The sequence below is a fragment of the Ranitomeya variabilis genome, chromosome 7, assembly GCF_051348905.1.
Source record: "Ranitomeya variabilis isolate aRanVar5 chromosome 7, aRanVar5.hap1, whole genome shotgun sequence".
NCBI classification, from domain to species: domain Eukaryota; kingdom Metazoa; phylum Chordata; class Amphibia; order Anura; family Dendrobatidae; genus Ranitomeya; species Ranitomeya variabilis.
Window position 1 is genome coordinate 206,811,608 of NC_135238.1, and position 14,011 is coordinate 206,825,618.

Below are 14,011 nucleotides of genomic sequence, written 5' to 3' on the forward strand. Positions count from 1 at the left end.
AAAGACTGGCTACAGTCTCCCTCGGTGGACCCGGCTGTGTCACACCTCGCGTCCAAGACCATCCTGTCTCTTTCGGACGGTTCCTCCGTTAAGAATCCCTCCGATCGTCAGATTGATTATCTGGCTCGTTCCGCCTTCGAGGCCACAGGAGCGTCTCTCTTCCCATCCTTCGCCGCCTCCTGGGTGGCTAAGGCTATGGTCTCTTGGACTGAGACTCTTTCCTCTAACATCCAAGCCAGTGATTTACCTCCAGAAGCCAGCATCCTGGTTAACCAGATAGTGCAGGCCGGAGACTTCATAGTCAACGCCTCTATGGACGCAGCTAATTGCGCTGCACAGGCAGCCGCCAATGCAATCTCCATCAGGAGAGCCCTGTGGCTCAGGGATTGGCGAGCAGATTCGGCTTCTAAACGTTCTCTAACTGCCCTGCCTTACCAGGCTGGTCGGTTATTTGGAGAAAAATTGGACCAAATGATCTCGGATGCTACCGGAGGGAAAAGTAAATTTCTCCCCCAGCAAAAGCCTACCCGGCCCTTTCGGTACCAGCAGCAACCTCCATTTCGGCCTTTTCGGCCCAATACCAATTGGTCTTCCTCATCTTCTACCCCCGCATCAGGACGAGGTTCGCGCGGTGGCCGAGGCACCCAGGTCTCTTACAGACCTAATCGCAACTGGAGACCCAGGCCTAAACCTCCCGGATCTAAGGGATCCGCATCCCAGGGATCCTCTGCCCAATGACTCCTTGCATCATCCGGTGGACTCCGACAAAGTAGGCGGACGTCTACTCTTGTTCCATCAGACCTGGCTCTCAGTCGTTTCCGACGAGTGGGTCAGAGAACTGGTTTCCACCGGATACAAAATAGAATTTTCCTCCCCCCCCCCTACACGCTTCTTCCAATCTTGCCCTCAAAGGTCAAAGGCCACAGCGTTTCTCCAGGCAATACGGGCACTACAAAGGGACGGAGTCATCATTCCGGTCCCCCTAGAACAAAGATTCAAGGGTTTCTATTCGAATCTGTTCGTGGTCCCAAAGAAGGACGGATCTCTTCGTCCGATCCTAGACCTGAAGCTACTAAACAGATTCATAAAAATCAGACACTTCAGGATGGAATCCCTCCGTTCTGTGGTCGCGTCTATGGAAAAGGGAGAATTCCTGGCATCCATAGACATCAAGGATGCCTACCTGCACATACCGATTTTCCCTCCGCATCAGCAGTTCCTTCGCTTCGCCTTTTGCGGGGAACACTTCCAATTTGTGGCCTTGCCCTTCGGTCTCGCCACCGCTCCCAGAGTTTTCACGAAGGTCATGGCGGCTGCCATGGCCATTCTTCATTCCAGGGGAGTGGTGGTAATTCCGTACTTGGACGACCTACTGATAAAGGGTCCTTCCTACCCAGCGTGCGAAGAGTCCGTCGTTCTCACGGTGGATACTCTTTCTCGTCTGGGATGGAAGATAAACTTCGAAAAATCTTCTCCAATTCCGGCTCAACAGATTTCCTTCCTGGGGATGATACTGGACACTTCCCGCGGTCTGGTCATACTCCCTCAAGACAAGGTTTTGGCCTTGCAGCAGGGAGCCCAGCGTCTTTCTCGCCCAGTATCCCACTCCATTCGCGCCAGCATGCGAGTTCTCGGGCAGATGGTAGCGGCCATGGAAGCGGTCCCATTTGCGCAGTTTCACCTCCGTCCCCTGCAGCATGCACTATTGTCGGCTTGGGACGGCAATCCGTCCTCCCTTGACCGCCGATTCATCCTGTCCCCTCGGGTCAGGAAGACCCTCAAGTGGTGGACGCTGAAGTCCTCCCTAACTCAGGGAAGGTCCTTTCTCCCAGTACGGTGGCTGGTGGTGACCACCGATGCCAGTCTCATGGGCTGGGGAGCGGTCTTCAACCATCACACAGCCCAGGGGCGGTGGTCCGCTCAAGAGTCTCGCCTTGCCATCAATATCCTCGAGATTCGAGCTATCAGGCTAGCATTGTACCAGTTTCACCGACTTCTGGCAGGTCATCCAGTCAGAATCCAGTCCGACAACGCCACGGCCGTGGCATATATCAACCGTCAGGGCGGAACCCGCAGCAGAACGGCCATGCTCGAGGTGTCTCACATCCTCCATTGGGCGGAGTCGAACCATTCGCCCATTTCGGCGATCCACATTCCAGGTGTGGAAAATTGGGCGGCGGACTTCCTCAGCCGCCAGGGCATCGCCTCCGGAGAGTGGTCCCTCCGCCCGGAGGTCTTCCAGCAGATTTGCCATCGCTGGGGGACCCCGGATGTGGATCTCATGGCTTCCAGGATGAACAACAAGGTTCCTCAGTTCCTTGCTCGGTCCCTCGACCCACGGGCCCTCGGAGTAGACGCCCTGGTCCTGCCTTGGCGCCAATTCCGCCTCCCGTACATTTTTCCTCCTCTTCCCCTACTACCGAGGGTCATCAAAAAGATCAGGGCAGAGGGGGTACCAGTGATTCTCGTCGCGCCAGACTGGCCGCGTCGGGCATGGTACGCCGAAATGGTTCAGCTGGTAACCGACGTCCCCTGGCGTCTCCCGGATCGCGCGGATCTTCTTTCACAGGGCCCAATTTACCACCAGAACTCAAGGGCCCTGTCTTTGACGGCTTGGCTGTTGAGTCCTGGATTCTAGGCCAAGCGGGTTTCTCTCCCAGGGTGTCCTCCACCATGACCAGAGCTAGGAAACCTGTTTCCATGCGTAGTTACCACCGTACCTGGCGAATTTTTTTCTCATGGTGCGAGGCACAGGGACGGTCTCCTCTAGTATTTTCTATTCCTTCCATACTGGAGTTTCTTCAGTCCGGACTAGAGTCGGGACTTGCCCTTAGCTCCCTAAAGGGTCAGGTTTCGGCATTGTCAGTTCTTTTCCAGCGGAAGATTGCCAATAGGTTGCCGGTGAAAACTTTTTTCCAGGGAGTCTCCCGTGTGGCGCCTCCCTACAAGTCACCCTTGGATCCGTGGGATCTCAACTTAGTTCTCGGAGCTCTTCAGGAGGCTCCCTTCGAACCGCTGCAGGACGTTTCCTTAACCTTCCTTTCTTGGAAGGTAGTCTTCCTGGTAGCCGTCACGTCCATCAGACGGGTCTCGGAGTTGGCTGCGCTCTCCTGCCGCCCTCCCTTTCTAATTTTTCATCCGGACAAGGCGGTATTGAGGACCTCTCCCACCTTTTTGCCCAAGGTCGTCTCCTCTTTCCACCTCAATGAGGAGATTGTTCTACCTTCGTTCTGCCCGACACCTGTCCATCGCATCGAAAAGGCTCTACACACTCTTGATGTGGTGAGGGCTCTTCGTCGGTACGTCTCGAGGACGGCTTCCTTTCGCACGTCAGACGTCCTGTTCGTACTTCCAGAGGGGCCCAGGAGGGGTTCTCCTGCTTCAAAAGCCACTCTGGCAAAATGGATTCGGTCAGCCATTCAAGAATCCTATCGTGTCAAAGGTGTGCCTATCCCACCTGGGATCAAGGCTCATTCCACTCGGTCGGTGGGCGCCTCGTGGGCCATTCGGCATCAGGCGTCGGCACAGCAGGTCTGCAAGGCTGCGACGTGGTCCAGTTTGCACACTTTTACCAAGCATTACCACATTCATTCTATCTCTTCTGCAGACGCCGCCCTTGGCAGGCGCATTCTGCAAGCGGCAGTTCCTTAAGCCGTAAGCCAGTGGTACATGGGGTATTAGCATATTGCTCCCCACCCAGGGACTGCTTTTGTACGTCCCATGGTCCTGTGTCCCCCAATGAGGCGTAGGAGAAACGGAGATTTTTGTTTACTTACCGTAAAATCTTTTTCTCCGAGCCACTCATTGGGGGACACAGCACCCACCCTGTTAGCCTGTTTTGGCTTGTTGTTACTTCTTTGGTTTTGACATAGTTGTCTTTGTTCATGCTCCTACTGCTTTACTACCGAACTGGTTGAAATTGTATCCAGTGAAGGGGTGTATACTGCAGAGGAGGAGTTAATCTTTCTGTCTACTTAGTGTCCTCCTAGTGGCAGCAAGCATACACCCATGGTCCTGTGTCCCCCAATGAGTGGCTCGGAGAAAAAGATTTTACGGTAAGTAAACAAAAATCTCCTTTTTTCGGTGCCATTTTCAGCATTGTTAAAAATTCTTTCTATATCCAAAGTTTTATTTTTTTATTATCCACCATTCACATCCATAAATATTTTTTCATCCTTACTTCCATTATGCATTAATGATGCTGATCTCATATAATAGAGCTTTTATACAGCTATGGTTTCTGGAACATTGTTTCACTATAGGTAATCATTGTAATAAATCCATAATTTTCTTTGTAGATTGAAAGAGGAAATGTGGATGGAACAAACAGAATTACTATAGTGCAGCATCTCTCACACCCCTGGGGTATAGCGGTCCACGAGAACTTCCTGTACTATACTGACCGGGACTATGAGGCCATTGAGCGAGTGGATAAATCTACAGGATCTAACAAAGTGGTCATGCGAGACAATGTCTCAGGACTTAAGTGTCTACGTGTCCACTACAGAGACAGTGAGTACTTCTTTACAATAGTAGGTCAATTTGATTTTTCTTTTTTTAAGGGGTTTTTGTTTACCGAAACTCATTGCGCCTTTTCCTGCTTCGCCCAAGACTCCACCGGTCTATATTGCTCTGCAGATTTCATCTATTTGTACATCTTATCCTGCCGAACAGGCATGTGACCACTGCAGCTAATCTCCTCTCCCAGGTTGGCGTGACACACTCGTGACAATATGTTCATGGACTTTTGCAATGAAAGTACTTTTTTTTGTCTATACAGAAGTGTCCGGTTCTTCTAATGGATGCAGCAATAACCCTGATACCTGCCAGCAGTTATGTTTGCCCAAACCCAGTGGCCGGTTCTCTTGCGCATGTGCTACAGGATTCAGGCTGAGCGCTGATAACAGAACCTGCACGCCATACAATTCCTTTATTGTGGTGTCTATGCTCACAGCAATCAAAGGATTCAGCTTAGAATCCGCAGACCACTCTGAAGCTATGGTACCCATGGCTGGACGAGGTAGGTGACCTTTATTTAGCACCAGTGTTTACAGCTTTTTGGAGTTCAATTTCCAAATAGACAACATTTGTTCTGCGTGCCATTAGATAATACCAACCTTATCTTTGCTGATCTTGAGTAAATGCCATTGTAGTGGAGATACTGATTTGGCTTTCGTCCTAAGTCATATTGCACGACTCGTTAAAGGGTTGATTGTGACTTGTAGGATCGCTACTTCCAATAGGTGGCGCTATAGAGTAAAGTCCTCTTTTTCTCAGAAGAGGCAATTTGCATATTGTAGTGGAGACTAATTTGTTAAGGTACCTTCACACTCAGCAACTTTACAACGAGAACGACAACGATCCGTGACGTTGCAGCGTCCTGGATAGCGATCTCGTTGTGTTTGACACGCAGCAGCGATCTGGATCCCGCTGTGCCATCGCTGGTCGGAGCTAGAAGACCAGAACTTTATTTGGTCGTCAGGTCGGCGTGTATCGTCGTGTTTGACAGCAAAAGCAACGATGTCAGCAATGTTTTACATGGAGCTAACGACCTGTGAGAACGATAAGTGAGTCGCCGTTACGTCACAGGATCGCTCCTGCATTGTTCTGGAGCTGCTGTGTTTGACGTCTCTACAGCGACCTAAACAGCGACGCTGCAGCGATCGGCTCATTGTCTATATCACTGCAGCGTCGCTGAGTGTGACGGTACCTTTAGACTAGTCTTTGGGGTTTGGATAAATGCATCATTGCTACTTCAAAGCGGAGATTTGATATCACAACAAACTCAACTCTGACAACTTTAGCTTTCGAGCACCAATTACTATTGGCTGCATTGAAATTTTGCAGCCAGTTGAGCAGGCGCAGAACTGTCCCAGTATATGCAACATTTTGTTTCATTGGCTAAAAGCATGTGATTGTACATATTTATGGACATTCTCAACATGTCTAACTGCCATATACTAGAACGATTCCCTTTATTTGCTCCTCCACCCACCCATATTCAATTGAATCTTAAAGGATGAGGATACTGATGTTAGCACATTTTTTTCTGCAGGTCGTAATGCACTTCACGTGGATGTTCACATGCAGTCTGGTTTTATATATTGGTGTGACTTCAGCAGCACTGTATCTGGATACAATGCGATCCGCCGTGTTAAACCAAATGGCTCCTTCTTTAGAAATGTTGTCACTGGTGGTATTGGGAGGAATGGAATTCGAGGGATCGCTGTTGACTGGGTGGCAGGTAGGTTAAACCAAGTGCATTTGTTTCATAAGATTGTATATTTTTTAAGGTTTTTTTTCATTATTCCTAAAGTATGGAATGTTCTAAATTAAAAAAACATAATTTAACCTTTAAATGTCCCAGTGACATTAAGCCTATGTCTCCTGAGACCAATCACTGGCCAATGATTGTTAGCAGAGGTCAAGTGATTGATGGATGGGAAGTCATCACTTCCGATACTGACGAGAACCACCAAAGTGGCAGTGTTGGAATTTATTTAAAACCTTTGTGTGAAATATTTGGACTGTGATAAGCAGCTATGAGATATCACTAATAGTAAAGCTTCGTTCAACCACCTGGACCAATGTTATTTAATAAGACTTTTCGGATGACAGTGTTTTTCACACTGACCGAATATCCGCATGAAAAGATGAAAAGAAAAAAAATCTCAGCATGCACTAGTACAGTGTTCCTCAACTCCAGTCCTCAAGAGCTACCATTGTACTGAGTGGAGGGGCTGTGGCAGCCATCATACTGAATGGGGGCCCTCATTCTTTGTTGGGCTGTGGGGGCCCTCATACTGTGTGGAGGTCTGTGGGGGCACTCATACTGAGCAAGTGGCTGTGTGGGTATTCATACTTTGTGGGGGCCATGATACTGTGTGTGTAACAAGAACTATGGCGATATCATACTATAGGAAGAACTTTAGGGGCATCATGCTCTGGGGGTATTATACTGTGTTGGTGGAACTATGAGGACATCATAGTTTGCTGGAGGCACCATGGAGTCATCACTTTCTATACTGTATGTATGGGGTGAAACTGGGGCAGATACCATACTCAGTCTGTGCATGGGTGGGGGAATTTTTGGAATCATCATACTCACTTATGGCCACCAACGGGTAAATCTTTGGTGAACACTAAGGGGCTTCAATAGAGACATAAGTACTGTGTCCGTGTCACAATGCATACCCTTCTCCTGGTTTATAAAAGTTGGGAGATATGATTCCGATATATACAGCATATATATATTTATTATAGATATTTTTTGTGGAGGGTGGGTCAAGGGGCAATTAGAACTTTTCCTATGGGGCCTAGTGATTTCTATGTATGCCACTGTACCAGGACTGGAGTTGGGGAACACTGTAGTAGTATCTTTCATATTTCTGATGAGTCTCACCTATTCAAGCCTTTCGTTGTGGAAAAAAAGTTGGTCATCCATTAAATCATCCGATTTTTACGAATATTGCAATTCTTAACAAAGTAAGCTGAATTTGGTCTTGTACATTTTTTAACTGCTGATGTGCGAAAACGAATGCTGTATAGCCCATAGATAATAAACCCCAGTGTGTGAATTTCATATTTGTGGTTTTACTTTTTCCCAATTGTACATTTCTTTTTTAGGAAATCTCTACTTCACCAACGCTTTCCTGACTGAAACCTTCATCGAAATAGTTCGCCTGAACACAACATATCGTCGTGTGCTGATGAAAACGTCAGTGGATATGCCCAGGCATATTGTAGTAGACCCCAAAAACAGATACCTCTTTTGGGCAGATTATGGACAAAATCCTAAAATTGAACGGGCATTTTTGGATTGCACCAATAGAACAGTTCTGGTGTCTGAGGGAATTGTGACACCGCGAGGATTAGCTGTGGATCGTGACACCGGTTATGTCTATTGGGTAGACGACTCTTTGGATATGATTGCAAGAGTTGGACCAGAAGGTGGTGAAATCGAAATAGTGAGATATGGAAACCGTTACCCAACTCCTTATGGGATTACTGTATTTGAGAACACAATTATTTGGGTGGATCGAAACTTGAAAAAGGTCTTCCAAGCCAGCAAGGAACCTGGAAATAGTGAAACACCAACTGTCCTCAGGGATAATATTAATCTTCTTAGAGACGTTACAGTATACGACAAACGTTATCAGCCAGTTTTACCCCAGGAGATCAACAATAATCCGTGTCTGGTGAATAATGGGGGTTGTGCTCACTTCTGCTTTGCCTTACCTGGCACACAGACACAAAAATGTGGTTGTGCCTTTGGGGCAATTGGGAGTGATGGAACAAGATGTATCATCTCCACAGATGACTACTTGATATTTGCCCTTGAAGGCTCCATTAATAGTTTGCCTCTAGACCCTGAGAATCACAGCCCTCCTTTCCCCAGGGTAAACGTTCCTAGGACAGCAGTGGCTCTGGATTATGACAGCTTAGATAACAGAATATACTACACCCGAAGTGCCGGAGCTGGACGGAGTGAAATTCTCTACTTTGGTCTTTCCGCGTTAAATCAACATACAACGGTGGCATCAGGTAAGGTATGCAATGAAGCTGACCCAATGACCAACTCATGGATAAGGGTGCAATATCTGTAACATCAGGCAGACTTGTGGCTGACGTTGACATTCAAATGATTGGCAGACTACGTAATGCATGAACAGACCAAGTCCTTCCGAGTGAGAAGTGCTCGGCTATGACACGTCCTGAACTCAGAACCTTAGCTCTGGGATGCCCATTTGCCCTTATGGAGCATGTAGAATGAAGTTATCTAAGTGAGAAAACCCCTTCAAACCTAATGTTAGCTAGAATTAATCACTACTGATCTTAAATTACAGTCTCTATTGTGACACTAAGCTGCATTCTTATTTCCGATGTGGAAAATGATTTTAACAAATGACAGAAGTTACTTTTAGTTATTAAAATTGCAGTAACTTACGGTCTGCAATCTGCATTTCTTGATTCATTTTCAATCCCCCTGAGATGCACTTGCAGTGTGATACACTTTTCATATTTTTACCTGTGGGAGTGTATTTCTCTGGAATACAGGTTGGATGTGAGCTCTGTGTTTATAATAATAATTTTATTAATATAGCACCAAGATATTCCGTAGCACTTTACAATTAAGCAGGGACGTTTATGAACAAAAAAGGCAACACAAAGTAACACATAGTTCATCTGTTACAGTAGAAGTGATGGCCCTGCTCACAAGCTTTCAATCTGTAAGATTGTTTTGCTGTTGTCTTAATTAGCTCATACATCAGCACAGCTTCTATCCTGCACTTATTTCCTCTTTATGTGCTTTCCTTCTTTTCTATACCATTTTCTTGCCTCTGTCAGACTGTACATGCTTTCTCCCTTCTACACTCCTGAGACCTGTGTATAAACAATCCTCCTCTTCCTCCCTACTGCTATCTCAAGACTTAGAGAAGGGAGTGGAACAGTAATGAGGGTCTTCAAAACTGAGCAGGCGCTTTGACTGAATTGTATCAATTTTGCACAAGCACTCAGCCTGATAAAGGACTTAAGGACATCGGAAGCAGCAAGTCGGTAGAACATTTTTAATGAAGGCTATTTAGAAAATTGCTTAATTTTGCATTTAGAATGCAAATGAACAATAAATAAAAAAAATCTCTGCAAAGATGTGCATACCGTTTTCAATGTGATTATTTGTATTCTTGGAAGAATAGTCTTTATACCCAGCACTGTGCAGTATTGCAGGAGTAGCACTCCTGTATAATGGAAACTCACAGTAAGGGCTATGGCTGTCAATAAGCTTCATGACTGTTTCCAACCAGAAACATTGTTAATATGGCTCGAAGTAATGAAGCAAAGGAACTCCAGATCAGTACTGCAAGTGCAATTTATTGCAAGTAGTGCAAGTGCCAGGTTATATAACGATGCATTAATCAGCCTGCAGCTAACTTAACGGCCAGCGCGCCGTCTAAACAGCCTAGCGCACTACGATGATCTACAATGCGCTATTTAATGCATATTTTGGAAGTATTTTAGGGTGTTCAGTGCTCATGATGAATGAGTACTAAAATCATCTCATGCTTGGTGAATTACCTTTCAGATTTGGGAGCTCCGGATGGCATCGCTTTTGACTGGATCCATAAACGGGTTTATTACAGTGACTATCTGAACCAGACCATAACCTCAATGGCACTGAATGGCTCCGATCGTACTGTGATTGCTCGGGTATCCCGGCCCAGAGCTATCATGTTGGATCCATGCAGAGGGTAGGACCTATTCTTTATTGATATGTTTAAGAAAACAATTTCCCCTATAGTCCAATATATTCATTGAACATAGGCTGTGCCTGTCTTTTATTTCAATTATTAAGTATTGTTCCCATGTTCTTAGGTACATGTACTGGACCGATTGGGGCGCCAATGCCAAGATAGAAAGGGCTACACTAGGAGGCAACTTCCGTACAGTTATTGTGAACACCAGCTTGGTATGGCCAAACGGACTTACCCTCGACTACGAAGAAGAGCGACTCTATTGGGCTGATGCAAGTTTGTATGTACTATTACCTATAGGATTGTAAATAATGTAACTACATACAGTATGTAACATGCGAATACTGAGGATTATTCTTCTTCTTGTGCCCTGGCTTTGACAATAGATCACATAATGGTATTTTATTTACTCTATAGAAAGCTAATTAAACTCCCTACCTTACACGTCCTATGGCGAAGTGTCACTGTTTTAGTGGGAAAAAAGCTTACCCTTTTTTTCTAATCTCAAACCATTTCATAAGACTTTACTGAGTGATTCTTGCTTCGTGGGAAAAAAGTTAAACCTAAGTGTATACTGCATTCAAATATTTAGCTGGATATACACTGACGAGAAAATGAGTAACAATGTTTTGAACTTTTGACTTTCAGGCTCCATATTTCACCATCCACTATTGCTTTAAACATGAGACCACCATCATTTTATAGACAATCATCTTGGCTATCTCATACATAAATTTGACTTGGAACCATTTAGCATATGATCAGTTATGCAGATTCTTGTCACGTCACTGCATTGTTACTGTTTTGCTCTGGAAAAATCTTTTTCTTCCTGTATACCACAAACTACAACCTGTTCTCACATTCCCTAATAGCTCAGTGTGTTATTAGGTAGATTACCAAATGAAAGGTCCCTGGTTCAAATCGAGGAGCAGCCATGAATAAGATTTCCCAAGAAAAGAGAAACAGCATCATCCAGCTCACCAATAGTGGTCTCTTGGCCAGGAAAATGGATAAACTGCATCTTGTTAGTGCAATGACAGTCGGAAGAAAATGAAATGAAGTCCACCCATCCATTCAAAAGCCAAGAGGTGGACGTACAGACAAAATATCCGAGTCAACAAGTCGGCTCATCACAAGGTCTATCAGTTCTGGTGCGACAGACACAGCAGTGAAGGTGTCTCATGCTTTGTAATAGTGACATCACAGATGTCCATGCAAGCACCGTGCAACATATATTACACAAATCTGGAATAGTGGCCTAAAAAAAGGTGAAGAAGCCTCGACTTCAGCATTGTCATAAGAGGTATCGGCTTGAATTTGCAAACAAGTACGAAAAGTATAAGATTGGAAACGGTTGATTTGCAGCGACGAAAGTCAATAGATTAGGCTCTGATGGGTGCAAATGGGTCTGGAAGAAACAAGGGAAAAGGGGCTAATGGATTGAGAAATTGAAGGAACTATCAAGTTCGATGGAGGAAGCCTGATAATATGGGGTTGTTTCACAGCCAAAATCATTGGATACTTGACTAGGATCGATGGTGGTCTCAATGCTGCGCTATATGTGAGTATTTTACAAGACGAGTTACTTCGTACACTCGAGTACTATGGGTATGAAAAGGATGACAGCGTTCCACCAGGACTACAACCCAAAGCATACGTCGTGATTGGCGAAGAAATGGTTCAATGATAATAAAGTAGAGGTGCTGGATTGGCCGCCAAAGTCCCCAGACCTCAACTCAATTGAACACTCGTAGGTAGAGCTGAAGAAAAGAAGAAAAATCTGTACACATACCCAAGTGAGTCAACCATTATGCACCAACTTTGGGAACGTGTAGAAGAGACCTTGGATCAGATTTCAGTCAAGACATTCTTGAATCTGATTGAGAGCAGCCCAGAAGGATTCAGGCAGTGTTGAAAGCCCAAGGTGGATTTACAAAATTCTAAACAAATAATACAAATTTTGATATTTAGGAGTAAAACAATAACAATGCAGTGACATGACAAGAATCTGCATAACTAATCATATGCTAAGTAATTGCAGGTCAAATTTATGTATGAGATAGCCAAGATGATTGTCTATAAATTGATGGTAGACACATGTTCTCAGCAGTAGTGGATGGTGAGATATGGAGCCTGAAAGTCAGAAGTTCAAAACATTGTTACCCTTTTGCTCGAGTTATTCTTATACTGTTCTTATTTAATATAAAGTAAGGTCTTACAAAGTAACAATAGCAGATTTTTCAGGGTCTCCAGAGGTTGCATGACATAGTTTTTTTTTCTTTGGAGCCCGCTTAGCCACTGGATCATGCTTGGCCCTCTCAGGTCTTGCACTGGGTATATAACACAGTTTTAGATGGAGTCTTCCTTACATTTCTTTCAGTCTGTGTTAATATTGAGTGAAGCTTTACTTCTGTGTATTGGATATGAAATGTGCGTGTTTTCTTCCTCCGACAGACAGAAGATAGAGCGCTGTTCCTTAACTGGTGCCAATCGGGAGGTAGTAGTTAGCACTGCCATATATCCATTTGCTATGACCCTGTATGACCAACACATTTATTGGACGGACTGGAACACAAGGAGTATATACCGGGCCAATAAACATGATGGCTCAGACCAAATAGTTATGGTCCAGAACCTGCCGCAGCGCCCAATGGATATCCACGTCTTATCTAAAAGCAAACAACAGCAGTGTGCCAGCCCCTGTGACCAGTTCAATGGCGGCTGCAGTCACATCTGTGCACCAGGTACAATTTATATACTCTGTCAATGTTAAAGGTTTCTGTTCCCTTTTACAATTGGCAACACGTGATATCAATGTCTGAATCTAAAGGTCCCAATGGAGCAGAATGCCAATGTCCTTCAACCGGAAGCTGGTATCTGGCGAACAACAACAAGGACTGTATTGTAGATAATGCCACCCGGTGCCAGAGCGGGCAGTTTACATGTCTCACTGGTCGATGCATACCAGAAAGATGGAAATGTGACAACGACAATGATTGCCGGGACGGTAGCGATGAGCTGGAACGTGTATGTGGTGAGTAAATCCGTATTATACTATTAACTGCAATTTTCCCTTTCATCTTTCCTCCCAATGTGGTGAAACCCTTGACTGTTTGTTATATTCACTTTGTTCCATTATTTCATCCATACATCTCATTTATCTTAGCGGTCATGCTGCAGTTTTAGCCATGTGCCGCCACTGTCCTTACAATATTACTTAATATTGCAGGGAAACAACTGTTATCTGGAAATTTACGAGACCCTCATGATCTGACGAGTGGTCTAGCAAGTAGAACAGTTGTTTCCCTGCAAGATCAAATAATTTTGCAGGAAAACAATGAAAAGGGCAGCTAGAGTTAAAAGTTGCGGCATGACCTCTATCACCACATGTGAACACAGCCTTACAAGGGTAGTACTGGACTAATAAGGAGTACACAACCTTTTCTCGTCCAAGAGCCACACTGACAAGATGAACCCATCAACAGGGCCGAAATAAAACTTAAAGTGGCACATGAATGGCTATCTCTCCACCTCCTCCAGAGATCTCAAAGACGGTCACAGAGTACAACATTAGTACTTACCAGTCCTCTGTGACTGCACTTCTCTCTCACATGGACTAGACTAGACATAGACAAGCATGTCTGCGACAGATGGTTAGTGGCCACACATAGGGTACTGAAGACCACATGAGACCACTGGACCGCTGATTGTCCACTCCTGCTCTAGAGCATTGGTAGTAAACCCACAACATTATGGGA

At 45.3% G+C, this 14,011-nt stretch overlaps 1 protein-coding gene across 3 annotated transcripts in view; it reads left to right on the forward strand.

Annotated features, from left to right (window-relative positions):
• The window catches only part of LRP2 (LDL receptor related protein 2), a 218,059-nt gene that overhangs the window by 134,352 nt on the left and 69,696 nt on the right, over positions 1 to 14,011 (forward strand). For all 3 annotated transcript variants that reach the window (XM_077272772.1, XM_077272773.1, XM_077272774.1), the window contains 8 exons: positions 4,299 to 4,512; positions 4,781 to 5,020; positions 6,056 to 6,244; positions 7,627 to 8,544; positions 10,085 to 10,250; positions 10,375 to 10,533; positions 12,708 to 12,997; positions 13,084 to 13,287. In XM_077272772.1, the coding sequence (XP_077128887.1) occupies positions 4,299 to 4,512; positions 4,781 to 5,020; positions 6,056 to 6,244; positions 7,627 to 8,544; positions 10,085 to 10,250; positions 10,375 to 10,533; positions 12,708 to 12,997; positions 13,084 to 13,287 (2,380 nt within the window). The remainder of the gene's footprint in view (positions 1 to 4,298; positions 4,513 to 4,780; positions 5,021 to 6,055; positions 6,245 to 7,626; positions 8,545 to 10,084; positions 10,251 to 10,374; positions 10,534 to 12,707; positions 12,998 to 13,083; positions 13,288 to 14,011) is intronic.